This window comes from Aquarana catesbeiana, linkage group LG11 (assembly GCF_042186555.1).
Source record: "Aquarana catesbeiana isolate 2022-GZ linkage group LG11, ASM4218655v1, whole genome shotgun sequence".
In the NCBI taxonomy this organism is placed as follows: domain Eukaryota; kingdom Metazoa; phylum Chordata; class Amphibia; order Anura; family Ranidae; genus Aquarana; species Aquarana catesbeiana.
This window is the reverse complement of record NC_133334.1, coordinates 172,851,559-172,873,176: the sequence shown is the minus strand read 5'-3', so window position 1 is coordinate 172,873,176 and position 21,618 is coordinate 172,851,559. Positions and strand designations below refer to the sequence as shown.

The 21,618-nt window shown below is 46.8% G+C and overlaps 1 protein-coding gene across 8 annotated transcripts in view; it reads right to left on the bottom strand.

Moving 5' to 3' along the window:
• Positions 1-21,618, bottom strand: part of LTBP3 (latent transforming growth factor beta binding protein 3) — a 1,979,464-nt gene that overhangs the window by 394,536 nt on the left and 1,563,310 nt on the right. For 6 of the 8 annotated variants that reach the window (XM_073605046.1, XM_073605047.1, XM_073605043.1 and 3 more), the window contains one exon: positions 16,617-16,757. The exons of the other annotated variants lie outside the window; for them this stretch is intronic. In XM_073605046.1, coding sequence (XP_073461147.1) covers positions 16,617-16,757 — 141 coding nt within the window. The remainder of the gene's footprint in view (positions 1-16,616; positions 16,758-21,618) is intronic. 8 annotated transcript variants of the gene reach the window in all.

Below are 21,618 nucleotides of genomic sequence, written 5' to 3'. Positions count from 1 at the left end.
ATCTTTAACTCTTTGTCCGGAAATTAATCCTAAAAAAAACTATTTTATAAACAAGGAAGGTCAATGGACTTCACTCCACAGGAAAATCAGGCAATAGATGAATTGGTGTCTCTCCTTGAAGAGAATGACCAAACCAATCGGACCGAGGAGAGTGATCAAATCAATCTCATCGATAATATCGACCTTTCCCAAATTTTGAAATCAGTTGAAACAGCAGGCAATATCTCTAAGACAAATAGGTCTGCATCAAAGAAAAAAAATCAGATTTTTGCCCAGCACCGAGTACCTATCCAAATGCAGCAGCATTTCTGAATTTGGTAGATAAAGAACTAGACAAGCTAAAGACTCATACAAAAATTTTTTTCCAACAATTTAACAAAAAGAGAAATCTCAGCACTAAGAACACTATCTAGCAACAACCAAATTACCATAAAGGCCGCAGATAAGTGCTCAGTTTGAAGCGGTGGAGCTTGGTGTAAGTGGAGCTGGATTAAGTGGGAGTTAAAAACAAGTGTTATGCCGCGTACACACGGTCGGACTTTCTATCCTACTTGGTCCGGCACACTTTCCGACGGACTTTGTCCGCCAGGTGCGCCGGACTTTAAAACGGACGGACTTGCCCACACACACCCGGACTTTCCGGCGGGCTAAGTCCGCCCGTCTTTCCGACGGACTTTCGCCGGAGTTCCGGCGGACTTTCAGAATGAACGGACTTGCCCACACACGGACAAGTCCGTTCATTTTGAACGTGACTCAGGTGCGACGGGACTAGAAAAGGATGTCAATCTTGCCGCTTTTATCGGCGAGATTGACACCTTGCGAGCCCCGTCGCGGGGCATACCAGGCCCTTAGGTCTGGTATGGATTATAAAGGGAACCCCCTACGCCGAAAAAACGGCGTGGGGTCCCCCCTAAAATCCATACCAGACCCCGATCCGAGCACGCAGCCTGGCCGGTCAGGAAAGGGGGTGGGGACGAGCGAGCGCCCCCCCCCTCCTGAACCGTACCAGGCCGCATGCCCTCAACATGGGGGGTGGGTGCTTTGGGGGAGGGGGGCGCCCTGCGGGGCCCCCCCACCCCAAAGCACCTTGTCCCCATGTTGATGAGGACAAGGGCCTCTTCCCGACAACCCTGGCCGTTGGTTGTCGGGGTCTGCGGGCGGGGGCTTATCGGAATCTGGGAGCCCCCTTTAATAAGGGGCCCCCCAGATCCCGGCCCCCCACCCTATGTGAATGAGTATGGGGTACATGGTACCCCTACCCATTCACCTAGGGAAAAAGTGTAAGTAATAAAACACACTACACAGGTTTTTAAAATATTTTATTAAACAGCTCCGGGGGGGGGATCTTCCTCCGGCTTCAGGGGTCTTCTTCCGGCTTCGGGGGTCCCTCCGCTTCATCTTCTCCCGGCGTCCGGTTGGTTCTTCTCCGCTCTCTTCTCCCGGTGTTCCTGTTCTTCGGCCGGCTCCTCTGCTGTCTTCAAGTAGCTCTCTTGCCAGCAGAGGTCCGGACTTCTGGGCTTCTGGGCTTCTGGGCTTCTCTTCCCCAGATGTTGACACGACGCTCTCTCCTGCTGGACTGCTCTCCGAGGGCTGCGTTGTGACTTATATAGGCGGAGACCCCGCCCCCTTTTGATGTCACAGTCCCTGGGCATGCTGGGACTGTGACGTTTTAGGGGGCGTGGTCACTGGGTGATGTTGACCACGCCCCCTAAAACGTCACAGTCCCAGCATGCCCAGGGACTGTGACATCAAAAGGGGGCGGGGTCTCCGCCTATATAAGTCACAACGCAGCCCTCGGAGAGCAGTCCAGCAGGAGAGAGCGTCGTGTCAACATCTGGGGAAGAGAAGCCCAGAAGCCCAGAAGCCCAGAAGCCCAGAAGTCCGGACCTCTGCTGGCAAGAGAGCTACTTGAAGACAGCAGAGGAGCCGGCCGAAGAACAGGAACACCGGGAGAAGAGAGCGGAGAAGAACCAACCGGACGCCGGGAGAAGATGAAGCGGAGGGACCCCCGAAGCCGGAAGAAGACCCCCGAAGCCGGAGGAAGATCCCCCCCCCGGAGCTGTTTAATAAAATATTTTAAAAACCTGTGTAGTGTGTTTTATTACTTACACTTTTTCCCTAGGTGAATGGGTAGGGGTACCATGTACCCCATACTCATTCACATAGGGTGGGGGGCCGGGATCTGGGGGCCCCCTTATTAAAGGGGGCTCCCAGATTCCGATAAGCCCCCACCCGCAGACCCCGACAACCAACGGCCAGGGTTGTCGGGAAGAGGCCCTTGTCCTCATCAACATGGGGACAAGGTGCTTTGGGGTGGGGGGGCCCCGCAGGGCGCCCCCCTCCCCCAAAGCACCCACCCCCCATGTTGAGGGCATGCGGCCTGGTACGGTTCAGGAGGGGGGGGGGCGCTCGCTCGTCCCCACCCCCTTTCCTGACCGGCCAGGCTGCGTGCTCGGATCGGGGTCTGGTATGGATTTTAGGGGGGACCCCACGCCGTTTTTTCGGCGTAGGGGGTTCCCTTTATAATCCATACCAGACCTAAGGGCCTGGCATGCACCGCGCTCACCGCAATAGGAAAATTTGTTTTTCCTATTGCAGAGAGCGCGAGATGCAATACCCTGCCCTCGCGTCGCATCTGGTCCGTCGGACCAGCCTACACACGAGCGGGCTTTCCGTCGGACCAGCACACACACGAGCGGACTTTCCGCCCGAAACTGAGTCCTACGGAAAGATTTAAAACTTGTTTCAAATCTAGGTCCGGCGGGCTTTTGGGAAGAAGTCCGCCGGAAAAGTCCGCCGCCGCCCACACACGGGCGGATTGTCCGGCACACTCTGGTCCGCCGGACCAAGTATGCCGGAAAGTCCGACCGTGTGTACGCGGCATTAGAGTATACAAGTCTTGCTGTCTGTTGGTGTGTGTATTGCTGCTGTCTGTTGGTGTGTGTATTGCTGCTGTCTGTTGGTGTGTGTATTGCTGCTGTCTGTTGGTGTGTGTATTGCTGCTGTCTGTTGGTGTGTGTATTGCTGCTGTCTGTTGGTGTGTGTTTGCTGCTGTCTGTTGGTGTTTGCTGGGTTGCATTTTGGGGACTTTTCCTTTTAGTTTTTAATTTGCCTTTTGCTGTCACTTTTTAAATAGCTTTTTTTTTTTTTTTTTTCTGTTTCATCAGTCTATCAATTAAGGGGTGTGGTTAATTGCTCACAGGTGCCCAGGTGCCTATTTAACTTGTTGTAGGACTCAGTCTGAGCGTGCTCAGTTTGAAGCTGTGGAGCTTGGTGTAAGTGGAGCTGGATTAAGTGGGAGTTAAAAACAAGAGTTTAAAACAGGAGGTTATAACAGGGGTCATAGTACCTGTGTAGTGTGAGTATCTGAGTGTTGTCTGAATAGTGTGTGTGGATCGTTAGTACTTGTGTATTGTGTACCTGTGTATTGTCTTGTCGTGTACCTGTGTATTGTCTTGAGTATTAGTGCCAGGAAGCTAGTTGTTAGGTAATTTGGACAGGGTAAAATCCCCAAATCCTCACTAAATTTAATAGGTACGATGCCCGGCGGGTGTGGAGAGGCGACTCTTTGTACATCTTGCTGCATGTATGCGTTCCTTGATCATCCGATCGAGGGCGAATACTGCTGTGCAAAATGTAAACACATTGTTTCCCTGGAAGCCCAGGTTCTGAATCTGGGGAAGCAACTGTCAGCACTGGGAAGTCCCTCCATACTAAAGGTGAGCCAGGAATGTACACGGACGGTGCCGGCAGGGGCCAGCACAGAGGCGGGTGGAGACAAAGAGGTGCAGGCACTAGCAAAGAGTAGATGGGTGACAGTCAGGAGGGGTAGAGGGGGAAGTGCCAGGGAGGCTGATCCAGGACTGGAGCATCCCAATAAGTACGCTCCATTGAGTGACATTGGTGTTACCAGTCAGGGACCAGCACTGCTGGAGATGAGGGACTCTCCTAGCTGCCAGGGGAAGAACTCCTCCAGTGAGAGTGGGGGGGCAGCAAAGGGAAAGGAAAGACAGATTCTGGTGGTAGGGGACTCAATTCTTAGAAGGACAGAGAGGGCAATCTGTAACCAAGACTTGAAGCGCCGAACAGTATGTTGTCTACCGGGCGCTCGGGTTCGGCACATCACGGATCTTGTGGACAGATTACTGGGAGGGGCTGGGGAAGACCCGGCTGTCATGGTGCACATTGGCACCAATGACAAAGTCAGAGGCAGATGGAGTGTCCTAAAGAACGATTTTAGGGACTTAGGAGCTAAATTGAGGAAAAGGACCTCCAAGGTAGTGTTCTCAGGAATACTACCGGTACATCGAGCCACACCAGAGAGGCAGCGGGAGATTAGGGAAATAAACAAGTGGCTGAAGAGCTGGTGTAGTAAGGAGGGGTTTGGGTTCCTGGAGGACTGGGCCGACTTCTCAGTCAGTAACCGGTACTATAGAAGGGACGGACTGCACCTAAATGAGGAGGGTGCAGATCTGCTGGGAATGAAGATGGCCAAAAAGTTAGAGGGGTTTTTAAACTAGGCGATGGGGGGGAGGGTCCAGAGACAGTGATAGCCAGCGTGGAAGATATTCCAGAGGGTAGTATTGGGGGCATTAGTGGTAGGTTAACCAAAGCACAAAAACACAAGGTGAGTATAGTAGCAAGTCCAAGTTGCAATCTTGAAACACCCAATACGAGGACAATATGCGACCGGTCTAAACTATGTGGCATGTTCACCAATGCCAGGAGCCTGGCGGACAAGATGGGTGAACTAGAGATACTGTTGTACAAGGAGGATTTGGATTTTGTGGGAATTTCAGAGACCTGGTTCAACAGCTCTCATGATTGGCTGGCAAACATTCAAGGGTATACCCTATACCGCAAGGATAGAAAGGGTAAAAAAGGGGGAGGGGTATGCCTATATATCAAGAATAATGTACAAGTGAATGTGAGAGATGACATCACTGAGGGGGCTAGGGAGGAGGTGGAATCTTTATGGGTAGAGCTCCAAAGGGATGAAGCTAAGGGGAAAATAATACTGGGAGTATGCTATAGGCCCCCTAACCTGAGGGAGGAAGTGGAGACGGATCTCCTATCACAAATTGGATTAGCAGCAAGGATGGGAAGTGTTATCATAATGGGGGATTTTAATTATCCAGACATAGACTGGGCAGAGGGAACCGCGCATTCATTTAAGGCTCGCCAGTTCCTTAATGTCTTGCAGGACAATTTTATGAGTCAGATGGTAGACGCACCAACTAGAAATAAAACATTACTAGATCTACTGATTACCAACAATAGAGACCTGATAACAGATGTGGAAATACGGGGCAATTTAGGTAACAGCGATCACAGGTCAATTAGTTTCAGTATAAATCACACAAATAGGAGACATGAAGGGAACACAAAGACACTGAATTTCAAAAGAGCCAACTTCCCTAAACTACAAACCTTGCTAAAAGGCATAAATTGGGATAAAATATTAGGAACAAAGAATACGGAGGAGAGATGGGTTTGCTTTAAGAGCATATTAAATAAGGGCATTAGCCAATGTATCCCATTGGGTAATAAATTTAAAAGAGCGAACAAACATCCTGGATGGCTTAACTCCAATGTAAAAATGCATATAAAAGCAAAGGAGAAGGCCTTCAAAAAATACAAGGTTGAGGGATCATCCACAGCATTCAGAATTTATAAAGAATGCAATAAGAAATGTAAGGGTGCAATTAGGATGGCTAAGATAGAACATGAAAGACACATAGCGGAGGAGAGCAAAAAAAATCCCAAGAAATTCTTTAAGTATGTAAACAGTAAAAAAGGGAGGACAGACCATATTGGCCCCATAAAGAATGAGGAAGGACATCTGGTTACAAAGGATGGGGAGATGGCAGAGGTATTGAATTTATTCTTCTCCTCAGTCTTCACGAGTGAATCGGGGGGCTTCAGTAACCAAAACTGCAGTGTTTATCCTTATGACACAACACAGGAAGCACCTACATGGTTAACAGAGGACGGAATTAAAATTAGACTTGAGAAACTTAACATTAATAAATCACCGGGACCAGATGGCTTGCATCCGAGGGTACTTAGGGAACTCAGTCAGGTGATTGCCAGACCGTTGTTCCTAATTTTTACAGACAGTCTATTGACTGGAATGGTACCGGCTGATTGGAGAAAAGCCAATGTAGCACCAATATTTAAAAAGGGCCCAAAAAACATCCCTGGGAATTACAGACCAGTTAGCCTAACATCAATAGTATGTAAACTCTTGGGGGGATGATAAGGGACTATATACAAGATTTTAGTAATAAGAATGATATCATTAGCAGTAATCAGCATGGATTCATGAAGAATCGTTCTTGCCAAACCAATCTATTAACCTTCTATGAGGAGGTGAGTTGCCATCTAGATAAAGGAAGGCCCGTAGACGTGGTGTATCTGGATTTTGCAAAAGCATTTGACACAGTTCCCCATAAACGTTTACTGTACAAAATAAGGTGCGTTGGCATGGACCATAGGGTGAGTACATGGATTGAAAACTGGCTACAAGGGCGTGTTCAGAGGGTGGTGATAAATGGGGAGTACTCAGAATGGTCAGGGGTGGGTAGTGGGGTCCCCCAGGGGTCTGTGCTGGGACCAATCCTATTTAATTTGTTCATAAACGACCTGGAGGATGAGATAAACAGTTCCATCTCTGTATTTGCAGACGATACTAAGCTAAGCAGGGCAATAACTTCTCCGCAGGATGTGGAAATCTTGCAAAAAGACCTGAACAAATTAATGGGGTGGGCGACTACATGGCAAATGAGGTTCAATGTAGAAAAATGTAAAATAATGCATTTGGGTGGCAAAAATATGAATGCAATCTATACACTGGGGGGAGAACCTCTGGGGGAATCTAGGATGGAAAAGGACTTGGGGGTCCTAGTGGATGATAGGCTCAGCAATGGCATGCAATGCCAAGCTGCTGCTAATAAAGCAAACAGAATATTGGCATGCATTAAAAGGGGGATCAACTGCAGAGATAAAACGATAATTCTCCCGCTCTACAAGACTCTGGTCCGGCCGCACCTGGAGTATGCTGTCCAGTTCTGGGCACCAGTCCTCAGGAGGGACGTACTGGAAATGGAGCGAGTACAAAGAAGGGCAACAAAGCTAATAAAGGGTCTGGAGGATCTTAGTTATGAGGAAAGGTTGCGAGCACTGAACTTATTCTCTCTGGAGAAGAGACGCTTGAGAGGGGATATGATTTCAATTTACAAATACTGTACTGGTGACCCCACAATAGGGATAAAACTTTTTCGCAGAAGAGAGTTTAATAAGACTCGTGGCCACTCATTACAATTAGAAGAAAAGAGGTTTAACCTTAAACTACGTAGAGGGTTCTTTACTGTAAGAGCGGCAAGGATGTGGAATTCCCTTCCACAGGCGGTGGTCTCAGCGGGGAGCATTGATAGCTTCAAGAAACTATTAGATAATCACCTGAATGACCGCAATATACAGGGATATGTAATGTAATACTGACACATAATCACACACATAGGTTGGACTTGATGGACTTGTGTCTTTTTTCAACCTCACCTACTATAAAGGCGGAAACATCGTTGTTCTTGATAATGAGAACTACGTCAACATGTGCAATAAAATATTAAATAATTAGGAATGGTATCGCCGGATTCCGGCTAACATTGCAAAAAAATTCAATGATGATTTCTATCTGCTTACTCAAACTATATAATCACCAAACAACTCTGGGAATTTATTAGACACAACCTCCCCCAAACCCCTGTATTCTACGCACTTCCAAAAGTTCACAAGGATACTAATAACCCACCCGGAAGACCAATCATCTCCGGTGTAGGGGCAATAAGTGAAAATGCTAGCAAATTGGTGGATGAATTTCTGAAGCCGTTCGTTTTGTCTTTACCCTCCTTTGTAAAAGACACACCTCATTTCTTACAAATTATTGACAAACTAAAGATCTCTGAGAATGCAATACTAGTAACAGTGGACATCGAATCCTTATATAGCTCAATCCCCCATGAGAAAGGCATAGCGGCTGTCAGGGAAAAAAACAAAATCAATCCTGTCAGCATCGCCGTTTCCCTGCACACATGCGCGGCGGAACGACGCTTTGGCGAACGCGTGTTTGCGGTCCGGCTGAATGGCACGCGCAATAGCGCACGCATAATGTGAGTCCTCTGCCTGCCTATAAAAAGCTGCCTTGCTGTTTAACAAATTGCTGGTTTGTCTCTCAGCTTCCCTGTGATCTTGTTCCTGTTACCTGCTTATCTATTACCTGTTGTGAACCGGATTGCCTTGACCTACTCTGACTCTCTCCTGGATTTGACCCCCTGGCTTGTTTAATGGACTTGTTTACCTCTGGTGTTTGACCCTCAGCCTGTACTCGGATTGCCTTCTCCTGCCTTGACCCTCAGCCTGTGACCTGGATTTATCTTCAGTCTCCAGTACCTTGAGCCTCTGCCTGTTTTGGAACTTTGCTGTTGTCTCCTGTGTTTGACCCTCAGCCTGCTCTTGGATTTTCTCTCAGCCTTGTATCCTGGCTCCCACCCTGTCCTGGACTCTATTCTCCTGTTTGACCCGCTGGGTCCTTCACCTGGCAGCACCTGCACAGCTATCCAGCTCCTCGCTGACCTTCACGCAAGATCTGCCCATCCTGCTGGTAGCTTGTGCCTCTTCGTGCAATTCACCCTCTGTACCATCTCCAGGTGGTGGAGTGCGCTTAGTCGCAAGAGTGAACCGCTCTCTGCATCTTGGCCTCGGTGAGTACCTTAATCTGACAGTACAAACCAGCCATGTCAGAGGCAAACAGAGCGTGTTCTCCTCTTGAAGTGCTATGCCGGCAGGTCACAGCTCTCACAGAAGCAGTCCAGAAATTACAAGAGGGTTATGTGCAGATCGATGGTCGCCTTCAGCAACTTGCCGGAACACCTGCACCAGCATCCGCAGCTCCAGCACCCTCCAGTGGGGTCTCCTCTTCTCAGGTCCAGTCTAGTCCTGCTGTAATGATGGCTGTTCCCGAACCTGGAGTCCCCACACTGGAGCGCTTCATGGGTGACCGAAAGAAATTCAGAGCGTTCAAGAACGCCTGTTCCTTGTACTTAGCCCTTCAACCCAGGACTTTCTCCTCTGAAATTGTGAAGGTTGGTTTCATCATCTCCCTACTATCCTAGGAGCCACAGGCCTGGGCTCACAGCCTCATGGAACAGAGAAGTACTTTACTAAATTCTATGGATACCTTTTTTGAGGCTATGGGTCAACTATATGACGATCCTCAGCGCACCGCCACAGCCGAAGCCACGTTACATACCTTATTTCAAGGAAGGAGACCAGTTAAAGACTATACTGTTGAATTCCATAAATGGTCAGCTGACACTGGGTGGAACGAGGCCGCCCTTAGATATCAATACCGCCAAAGACTCTCAGAAGGCTTTAAAGATGAGCTAGCTCGGGTTGAGACCCCTGCTTCTCTGGAGGGCTTAATTCAATTAACTACTAAGCTTGACAGGCGCATGCGGGAGCGGCGCTCTGAGCGTTTCCAGGCTCCCCGACCCAGCTGGATGCTCCCTAAGGCCTCTTCTGCTTATCCACCACTCCCGGTTCCTTCAGCCACTTCTGCTCCGGAAGGAGAACTCATGCAACTAGGACTGGTCTGATCTCCTCTCACCCCTGATGAAAGGCAACGGAGACGCCAAGCCGACCTATGCCTGTACTGCGGAGGGTCCGGACATTACCTACGCAACTGCCCTGTGAGACCTAGTAAGTTTTTTCCATGGTCTATTATGAATTACCAGGCCACAGGTTTTGCTCAGTCTTACGTCACTCTGTCTCCTTACAGTTGCCGGAAGAGGAGATTCAACTACCGGCCATCATTGACTCAGGGGCATGCAGTTGTTTTCTGGACATTTCCTTAGCCCAAAAATTACACGTTCCATTCCAGAATAAGAAACAAAACCTTCTGGTCTGTCTGGCTGATTGATCCCTTCCTTGTTCCGGACCAGTCTCACAGGAAACTCAATCCATCCTTACCACCACAGACTCCGGTCACCGAGAGTTCTTACGCTTTGACCTCATCAGTTTTCCTTTATTTCCTATTATATTGGGGCACCCCCGGGCTACAAGCTCATGACCCCCAAATTAACTGGAATAAGAAAGAGATTGCCTTTTCCTCTACCTACTGCTCCCAGCATTGTCTTACTCCAGCCCCAGCTTCCTGCTTGACAGTGGTTCCGGTATCTGACAATCTCCAGCACATTCCTCCAGTAAACCTCGAATTTAAAGACGTCTTTGATAAGAAAAAAGCTGACTGTCTACCACCTCACTGATCCTACGATTGCCCCATTGAACTGTTACCTGGTTCTGAGATTCCTTTCGGACGCATATCCCCCCTGTCTGAAGCAGAATCGGAGGTCCTTAAAAGCTATATTGATGAGAACCTGGAAAAAGGCTTCATTCGCCCTTCCTCTTCTCCGGCTGGAGCCGGTATTTTCTTTGTTGGAAAAAAGATGGCTCTCTAAGACCTTGCATCGACTACAGGGAACTCAACAAAATAACTATTAAGAACCGATACCCACTGCCACTCATCCCAGAGTTATTCCAGCGTTTCCGGACTGCCCGAATATTCTCCAAGTTAGATTTACAGGGTGCATATAACCTTATTAGAATCCGTGCTGGTGACGAATGGAAAACCGCCTTCAGGTCCCGATTTTGGCATTACAAATACTTAGTGATGCCTTTTGGGCTGTGCAATGCCCCGGCTACTTTCCATCATCTGGTAAACGGTATTTTTCGAGACTATCTTGACAACTTTGTAGTCGTTTACTTGGATGACATCTTCATTTTTTCTGCCACCATTGAGTTACACCGAACCCATGTGAAAAAAGTTCTCACCATCCTCAGGAGACATAGACTGTACCTCAAGGCTGAAAAATGCGAGTTTGAGAAAACTATTGTCCAATTTCTAGGATTTGTCATCTCTACCGAAGGGGTCGCTATGGACCCACAAAAGGTCAAGGCGATCCAGAAATGGCCTGCTCCGGTAGACAAGAAAGGAGTTCAACGGTTTATCGATTTCGCTAACTTCTATCGAAGATGCATTGTAGGCTTTTCTTCCATTGTCTCACCCATCACTCAGCTAACTCGTCAACACAGTCATTTTCAGTGGTCCCAAGAGGCTCAGGAAGCCTTTGCCAAATTAAAGACTTTATTCATCTCTGCACCAATTCTGCAGCATCCAGACCCAGTTCTGCCATTTGTGTTGGAGGTTGATGCCTCCGAAAATGCCAGTGGAGCCATTCTTTCTCAAAGACAGGGTCCTAAGGCACTCCTGCATCCTGTAGCCTTTGCATCCCGGAAACTAAGTCCCCCCAGAGAGGAATTATGATGTTGGTGACCGGGAATTGTTAGCCATCAAGTTCGATCTGGAGAAATGGAGATATCTGCTGGAGGGTGCGTCCCATCCTATCACAATTTTTACTGATCGCAAGAACCTGGAGTACCTTAGGACAGCCAAACGCTTGAGACCCCGACAGGCACGATGGGCACTCTTTTTCTCCAGGTTCAACTTCTATATTTCATATAGACCTGGTTCCAAGAATGGGAAAGCGGACGCACTCTCCTGGATGTTTCCAGAACCTCTCCAGTTAACAGAGCCCAGTATAATTTTTTCACCACAAAATCTTTGTCTTCTTACCCAGTCTGATTTTACAGCCGCCATCAAGACAGCATCCAATCACTGTACTGATCCAGAGGTACCCTCCTTGGAGAGACACGACAACTTGCTTTGGGCCCGGAATAAGAACCTTTCATGATCATAAATTGGCCGGTCATTTTGGAACGCAGAAGACCTCGGAATTAATTTCCCGTTCCTTTTGGTGGCCTGGTTGGAGGCGGGACTGTAAAGAATATGTCTCCTCATGCATTACGTGCCAGCGCAGTAAGGGGTCTAAGGCCAAGTCTTGGGGGCTGCTGAAGCCCTTACCTATTCCATAACGGCCATGGGCAGAAATTTCTATGGACTTTATTGTTGATTTACCACCCTCAGAAGGATTTACCACCATTCTGGTTGTTGTTGACCGTCTCTCAAAGATGGCACATTTTTTACCCATGATAGGCACTCCTTCTGCTCTGGACACAACCAACATCTTTATTAAAGAAATAGAAAGGCTGAATGGGGTACCTGTTAGTATCATCTCGGACAGAGGCGTACAATTTACCTCCAAGTTTTGGAAGGAGCTCTGCAAGTCACTGGAAATTAAGGTTTGTCTCTCTTCCGCATACCATCCCCAGAGCAATGGACAGACTGAGAGAACAAACCAAACCTTAGAACAGTATCTCCGTTGTTTTTGTTCCAGCTCCCAGGATGATCGGTCTTCTCTTCTGCCCTACGCAGAATTTGCTTACAATAATTCCATACATACAGCTACTAACCAAACACCTTTTTGATTAAATTTCGGTTTTCACCCCTCTTTTCTTCCAGATTCCGTTCCTGAAACCTCAGTCCCTGCTGTCCAAGATCGAGTAACCTCTATTCAAACAAATTTTCAAAGGATCCAGGAGACCATGCAAAAGGCTCAAGACAGTTACAGGAAGTATTATGACAAAGAAAGAAGAAACCCTGACTTCAAGATAGGTGAGAAAGTTTGGCTATCCGCCACCAATCTCAGGTTACCTTACCCTTCACGAAAATTGGGCCCTAGATTCATAGGGCCATTTAAGATCAAAAGAATGGTGAATCCTGTAGCCTTCGAGCTAGCATTACCTAGCTCCTATAGGATACACCCAGTATTCCATGTATCCCTTCTAAAACCAATGGTCCCCAGTCCATTTCCTGGAAGAGAGGAACTTCCTCCTCACATAGTTAGTAAGGTTGAATAAAGACACCAATCCATCCAGTTCAACCTGAGTGAGTGTGGGTGTGTGTCTACAATTGTCCCTAACCCTGTACATCGCACACTCACATTAGTCCCTACCCTCAATCCAAGGTCCCCATTCATATACTAGGGCCAATTTTGGACAGAAGCCAATTAACCTACCAGCATGTCTTTAGAGTGTGGGAGGAAACCGGAGTACCCGGAGGAAACCCACGCAGGCACAGGGAAAACATGCAAACTCCAGGCAGGTAGTGTCGTGGTTGGGATTCGAACCAGCGACCCTTTTTACCGCTAGGCAAGAGTGCTTCCCACTACACCACTGTGCCGCCCTCCTCAAAGGAGAAATGAACAAACCTAATTGTAAACACAAAGGAACTTTTAAATGTAGGGCACTGTAAATTCATGCTCACACAAAAATATCCTACCCTTCCCAACGGCCAGACGTTCTACCCAAAGCATTTCACTAACTGTAAAACCCATGGGGTAATCTACATTATTTTGTGCGACTGCACATGTTTCTATATTGGTAAAACAAAAGTGGAATTTTGGAGAAGGGCATATAGACATATAACAAGTATGAAATAAGATTTCTGATTTTGGACCGTATACACCCAAGCCTCTGAGGTGGAGACTGGAATAAGACCCTGTTGCAAATGGAATCACGATGGATCCAAAAATTAAAGGCTAAAGGCCACCCAGCCCCCTTGCCTAAATGAAACAATCTGGTTTAAGCCCTTTCTTGAGGGTTTCTCCTCAGGGGAAGGGAACAGTAATGTTAGACTCTATGACATAGATGACTAATCATATCTATATACCATCCGATAACATAAAAATAATGAAAGAAAAATCGTACCTTTTGTGATTCGATATACCATCCGATAACACAAAAACATAAAAATAATAAAGGTAAAATCCTACCCTTTGCGATTAGATGTCTTATATAACTCTATCATGCCATTTAAAATTTAAATATGTAAACTATACACGCATTTGGTTCAATGACAAGTAATTAGATACACTACATATTTAGTACTACATGTACAAAATGGTTTAATGGTGTATCTCCTTCCGGTGACAGTGGACGTAAATTCTGTCACTTTACGTCTCCCTAGTGTATTATACTGGCAAACTACACACTTCCTACACGGAAAGAAACCAGTCCAGTCATTAAAAAAAAAAGGGCGGGCCAGTGGATTAATAACATTGGGTGCTATACGGCCCTGCAGGGACGGTGCTCCTCTGAAGATAACCTTGGCCTGTTTGGGCATTATCGTGCCCAGAATGTTGTCCTGTCTGAGGACGTTCCAATGTTTCCTCATAATGTTTTTGATTTGTTTATATTGTATTGAAAACGAGGTCAGCATAGCCCATTTGAACGTCTCATCAGGTTCCCTTTCTGGTTTAATCACGAGTAGAGACTCCATATCAGTGTTGATAGCTTTTTGGAATTCCAAATCCAAACTATCACTATCATATCCTTTATCTATAAACCTCTGTTTGAGGATTCCTGCCTGTGTGATGAATGTGTCGGTGTCAGTGCAGTTCCTACGAAGTCTCAGAAACTGGCTCCGTGGGATAGAACTGAGCCAGGACCTGTGGTGGCAGCTATCTATGGGAATGAAACCGTTACGATCTGTTGGTTTAAAGTAAGTTTTGAATTTAAACTGCTTATCCACAATTTTAATTTCTAAATCGAGGAAGTGGATTTTGGTTTCACTGGCTTCATAAGATAGAGAAATGCCTCTATCATTGGAATTAAGATACTCAAAAAATAGTTTCAATGTTTTTAAGGTTCCACTCCATAGGAGGAGGATGTCGTCTATGTATCTTGCCCACAGGACCAAAGACGTAGTCTCGTGAGTATAGACGACATCCTCCTCCCACTTGGCCATAAACAAATTCGCAAGACTTGGAGCGAACTTCGCTCCCATTGCTACTCCACGTTGTTGGAGGTAGTAACGCTAATTGAACCAAAAGTAATTATGTTTGGTTGCGAATTCAAGCAGTTCTATCACATTGAAAAGATGCCAGAGATTGTTCACGGTCCAAAAACTATCTATCCGCCTCTATACCTTTCTCATGTGGTATACAGGTATATAATGATGCCAAGTCAGCGGTGGCCATGATGTAACCATCTTGTATTTCAATGTTTTCAAGAAGTCTGATAGTGGAACTGGTGTCTTTCAAATAAGAGGGTGTTTGCTTTACTATAGGTTGTAGATAAAAATCTATGTATTTACCCACTCGTGATGTAATGGAATTAAAACCACTTACAATGGGTCTGCCTGGGGGACATACTGGATTTTTATGGATTTTAGGTAAATAATTTATAGTGGGAATTCTGGGTGCTGTAGGAATCAAAAATGCTTTCTCTTTTTTATTCAAAATCCTTGAATCATAACCTTTAGAAATAAGTTTCTGAAGCTGTTTTTTGTATACATTAGTGGGATTGTTAGAGAGTTCTCTGTATGTATCAGGTTCACTCAAAATACGATACATCTCCTCTTCGTATTGACTCTTATCTAGAACCACAATACTGCCCCCCTTATCCGCTGGATGGACAACCAAGTTTTTCCATGCACACAGAGATTGCAAGTCCATCTTTTGACATCGGTGGGTGGCGAATATGTTTCTCAGGTAGTTTTGCAAGATTTTCAAGGACAAGGTCCCTTAAGACCTGTCCTTGTAGCCCCTGCAGTAAAAATCTTTAGGGACCTTGTCCTTGAAGAGCTTGAAGTCCTTTGTAACTAGGAATAGAGGGGAATATATACTTTCGCCGCATTCCCCCTCCAGAACTGGAAGAATAGCATGTACTCTTAGTAATGCAGATTGTGCTCTCCCAACCAGTCTAGGCCTAGCACAGCCACCATTAGGACACATGGGCAATACAGCCCTGGTATCATAGCTCCCAACTGTCCCTGATTTCGAGGGACTGTCCCTGATTTGGAGCAATGCCCCTCTGTCCCTCTTTCCCCCTCATTTGTCCCTTATTTTGGTCTGATCCATATAGTTGTATATAAAATGCACTATTTATCTTTCAAAAAGTGTTTCCCAGTCTTAAACCTTTCATCCAAATCCCAAATTGCTGCATTTGTACATTTGAAAAGCCAATATAGAGGAACAATAGTAGAAAAAGAAGCACTGGTGGGTTTAACCAATCTTTTTTGGGGTTAATTCTGCTTTAAGGGGTCATGGTGGGGGGCGTTTCCTATGCCTACATACTTTTGCTAGTAGATTCCCTCATTGCCGTCTCAAAAAATTGGGAAGTATGCTGGTATTGTTGAATAAAATTTACTCATTACCTGTTTGGTGCTCTGGGTGATATTGCTACTGTTTTTGCTGATTTGGTGGCCTTTACACCATTTATGAACTTCTGATTGTTACCTAACTTGTGTGCTGAATAATGTGAACATAAACGTTATTGGCTTTTACTTTGTCGAATAACCATCTTTGTAAATAATAATCTAGTTCTCTTTTACCCATAGTCTTGTTACTTCACTTTAGTAGCCTGGCGTGTCAGTAGGATTGAGGCCCTTGCAGGGTTGTGGTGGAAAACAGAGGACGTATCAGAACCAGTGGCTCCCACATAGATAGCGCTACACAGGTCCACACTGGGGCCAGCTTCTTGTACACAAGCCCACTGCATTCAGAAAATGCCCCCAATGCCATATTTTGATATAAAAGCACGATATAAAAATGTTTAAAGAACAAAGAATACTATTTATGTACATTTTAGCTCATTACCTGACTGTATGTCAGGGAGATTACAATGCCTTCCCAGAGTATCCAGTGTCCACGGAGGGGTACATTCGCAATAAAAGGATCCAGGGGTGTTTACACAGCGACCATTGCGACACAATCCTCTATCCTGACATTCATCAACATCTAAAAATTAGGTAAATAGAAAATGAAAAAAGTAATTCAGAACCATGTTGTATGTCTTTTGTATGTCTTTTTGGAAACACTTTGATCAGTACCATATAATTATATAATTAATATTACCAAGAGTAGCGTTTAAAAAAGTCAACAGATGGATTCAACAATCATGCTGATGTAAACAAAAATGAAAGAATGCCGCATGACATACAGTGTGATGAACAAGGTGTTGTTGGTAAATATGATGAGATGACTAACCATTTATTTACTTAAATATTATGAAGATAATTCTAATGTTTTAGAATCACAGTGTATACAGTATTTAGTCAGCCACCAATTGTGCAAGTTCTCCCACTTAAAAAGATGAGAGAGGCCTGTAATTGTCATCATAGGTATATCTCAACTATGAGAGACAAAATGGAAACAAATCCAGATAATCACATTGTCTGATTTTTGAAAGAATTTATTTGCAAATTATGGTGGAAAATAAGTATTTTGTCAATATCAAAAGTTAATCTCAATACTTTGTTATATATCCTTTGTTGGCAATGACAGAGGTCAAAGTTTTCTGTAAGTCTTTACAAGGTTGTCACACACTGTTGCTGGTATGTTGGCCCATTCCTCCATGCAGATCTCCTCTAGAGCAGTGATGTTTTGGGGCTGTCGCTGGGCAACACAGACTTTCAACTCCCTCCAAAGGTTTTCTATGGGGTTGAGATCTGGAGACTGGCTAGGCCACTCCAGGACCTTGGAATGCTTCTTACGAAGCCACTCCTTCATTGCCCGGGTGGTGTGTTTGGGATCATTGTCATGCTCAAAGACCCAGCCATGTTTCATCTTCAATGCCCTTGTTCTTTGGTTTCTACTCAGCATTCTCTCTCCTCCAAACACGACGAGTTGTGTTTCTACCAAACAGTTCTACTTTGGTTTCATCTGATCATATGACATTCTCCCAATCCTCTTCTGGATCATCCAAATGCTCTCTAGCAAACCACAGACGGGCCCGGACATGTACTGGCTTAAAGTGGATGTAAACCCAATGTCATCCTTTCTAAACTACTGCCATAGGGGTTATCTATAAGGATATACATGCCTCCTGCATGGATCTTTACCTGTCAAATGTCTCCCCTCTGTCTGTTATGAGAGCCGAAAAACTGCATATTCTGTGGGTGGGTCTGTTGTCTGGAGCTCGGTGGGTGGAGTCTTGATGTCAGTAGACTCCCCGCCCACCTCTACACTCCCCTTGTCAATATGCATTTTCTCCTGTGTATTGCTTACACTGAACTTCTGTTATGATCCCTAACATCCAGTGAAAAGACAGGAAAGTAACCACATGACTTCAGCATGCCAAATCATGCTGAGGTGTGGAACAGCCAATCCTTGCAGAGCTACTGAAGAAAGGAGTGGGGGTGGGAATAATTAATTAATAATTAATACAGGTAATGAGTGTAGGACAGAGGAGCCTCTTAAAGAAGATACAGGTCTGTGAGAGCCAGAAATCTTGCTTGTTTGTAGGCGACCAAATACTTATTTTCCACCATAACTTGCAAATAAATTCTTTCAAAAATCAGACAATGTGATTATCTGGATTTGTTTCCACATTTTGTCTCTCATAGTTGAGGTATACCTATGATGACAATTACAGGCCTCTCTCATCTTTTTAAGGGGGAGAACTTGCACAATTGGTGGCTGACTAAATACTTTTTTGCCCCACTGTATATGGCTTTTATATATAATTTTCCAATACAGTTTTTTTTATCCTAAACAGTTGTGCAAAATATCTCCCAGACTGAGACGAGGAAACAAACTCCTCCTCCAGCTTTCAGCGGCTGTTTTTTTTTTTTTTTTTTGAGTTCCTCTTTTTTTTGTAGCAGAGATCCAGATAGATAGCATACATACGCTCATTATGATTAGGCTGATCCTTTCACAAATAATGCAAACAAGCAGTTTTTTTGGGTTTTCTTATGGACTTTAATAGGGTGCAGTGAAGAAACTACCGATATTGCAACCCCCAGGGTTAGGGGCCCGGGATGTGTGTAAGTAGGGCCAGCCCCTCCTGAATGGCAGCAGCAAGGAGTATAGTCATGCAGTACCATACCATCTGCCTTCCCATGCATCACCGAATATAATATTGCCATACCTCCCAAATTTTGAACTTCAGAATGAGGCACACTTTAGGAAGGAAGTAACCTTGCAAAGCGTGCCACGGCAAATGTGGGCGTGGCTAAACTTCTGACAATGGGAGGAGCTTAAGGGGCATCATTAAACAAAACTCAGGTTTCCTTGTACCTATGAAACATGCTTTTTTATTGTTTCACAAGCAAGAGTCTCATGGATACATACAAACCCCAGCACATTCATTTAAAAAAAGGATAAAAGGATGCAGGGTTTGGAGCGCATTACATACAGAGTGCAGGGATCTGGGATGAGCTATGTACAGAGTGCAGGGTTCTTGCTTGAGCTATGAACAGAGTGCAGGGTTCGGGGATGAGCTATGTACAGAGTGCAGGGTTCTGGGATGAGCTATATACAGAGTGTAGGGTTCTGGGATGAGCTGTGTACAGAGTGCAGGGTTTTGGGATGAGCTATATACAGAGTGCAGGGTTCTGGGATGAGCTATGTACAGAGTGCAGGGTTTTGGGATGAACTGTGTACAGATTGCAGGGTTCTGGAATGAGCTATATAGAGTGCATGGTTCTGGGATGAGCAATGTACAGAGTGCAGGGTTCTGGGATGAGCTATGTACAAGGTTCAGAGTTCTGGGATGAGCTGTGTACAGAGTGCAGAGTTCTGGGATGAGCTATCATCAAGGATCAGCAGTTTTTAATTTTTGTTATTTTGATTTTGCATTATTTTTTACCATTATATTTTATTTTACAATTTTATTTTTTATAGTTTTTACAATTTTTGATGGGAAGGGGTGGCAGTGGATGGTGGTATGATGGGAAGGGTGGCAGTGGAGGGCAGTATGATGGGGTGGAGGGCAGTATGATGGGAGGGGTGGCAGTGGAGGGCAGTATGATGGGGTGGAGGGCAGTATGATGGGAGGGGGTGGCAGTGGATGGCAGTATGATGGGGTGGAGGGCAGTATGATGGGAGGGGGTGGCAGTGGAGGCCAGTATGATGGGAGGGGTGGCATTGGGCAGTATGATGGGGTGGAGGACAGTATGATGAGGTTGAGGGCAGTATGATGGGAGGGGTGACAGTGGAGGGCAGTATTATGGGAGGGGGGGCAGTGGAGGGCAGTATGATGGGGTGGAGGGCAGTATGATGGGGTGGAGGGCAGAATGATGGGGTGGAGAGCAGAATGATGGGAGGGGTGGCAATGGAGGGCAGTATGATGGGAGGGCTGGCAGTGGAGAGCAGTATGCTGGGGTTGACGGCAGTATGATGGGAGGGGTGAAAGTGGAGGGCAGTATGATGGAAGGGGTGGCAGTGGAGGGCAGTATAATGGGGTGAAGGGCAGTATGATGGGAGGGGTGGCATGGAGGGCAGTGTGCTGGGGTGGAGGGCAATATGATGGGAGGGGGTGGCAGTGGAGGGCAGTATGATGGGAGGGGTGGCAGTGGGCAGTATGATGGGGTGGAGGGCAGTATGATGAGGTGGAGGGCAGTATGATGGGAGGGGTGACAGTGGAGGGCAGTACAATGGGAAGGGAGGCAGTGGAGGGCAGAATAATTGGAAGGGAGGCAGTGGAGGGCAGTATGATTCAGTGGAGGGAAGTATGATGGGAGGGGGGAAGTGGAGGGCAGTATGATAGGAGGAGTGGCAGTGGAGGGCAGTATGATGGGAGGGGAGGCAGTGGAGGGCAGTCTGATGGGATGGAGGGCAGTATGATGGGAGGGGTGGCAGTGGAGGGCAGTATGATGGGAGGGGAGGCAGTGGAGGGCAGTGTGATGGGGTGGAGGGCAGTATGATGGGAGGGGAGGCAGTATGATGGGAGGGGTGGCAGGGGAGGGCAGTATGATGGGAGGGGAGGTAGTGGAGGGCAATATAATGGGAAGAGAGGCAGTGGAGGGCAGTATGTTGAGGTGGAGGGCAATATGATGGGGGGGAGGTAGTGGAGGGCAGTATGATGGGAGGGTAGGCAGTGGAGGGCAGTCTGATGGGGTGGAGGGCAGTATGATGGGAGGGGAGGCAGTGGAGGGCAGTCTGATGGGGTGGAGGGCAGTATGATGGAAGGGGTGGCAGGGGAGGGCAGTATGATGGAAGGGGTGGCAGGGGAGGGCAGTATGATGGGAGGGGGTGGCAGTGGAGGGCAGTATGATGGGAGGGGTGGCAGTGGGCAGTATGATGGGGTGGAGGGCAGTATGATGAGGTGGAGGGCAGTATGATGGGAGGGGTGACAGTGGAGGGCAGTACAATGGGAAGGGAGGCAGTGGAGGGCAGAATAATTGGAAGGGAGGCAGTGGAGGGCAGTATGATTCAGTGGAGGGAAGTATGATGGGAGGGGGGAAGTGGAGGGCAGTATGATAGGAGGAGTGGCAGTGGAGGGCAGTATGATGGGAGGGGAGGCAGTGGAGGGCAGTGTGATGGGGTGGAGGGCAGTATGATGGGAGGGGAGGCAGTATGATGGGAGGGGTGGCAGGGGAGGGCAGTATGATGGGAGGGGAGGTAGTGGAGGGCAATATAATGGGAAGAGAGGCAGTGGAGGGCAGTATGTTGAGGTGGAGGGCAATATGATGGGGGGGGTAGTGGAGGGCAGTATGATGGGAGGGGAGGCAGTGGAGGGCAGTCTGATGGGGTGGAGGGCAGTATGATGGGAAGGGAGGCAGTGGAGGGCAGTCTGATGGGGTGGAGGGCAGTATGATGGAAGGGGTGGCAGGGGAGGGCAGTATGATGGGAGGGGAGGTAGTGGAGGGCAGTATAA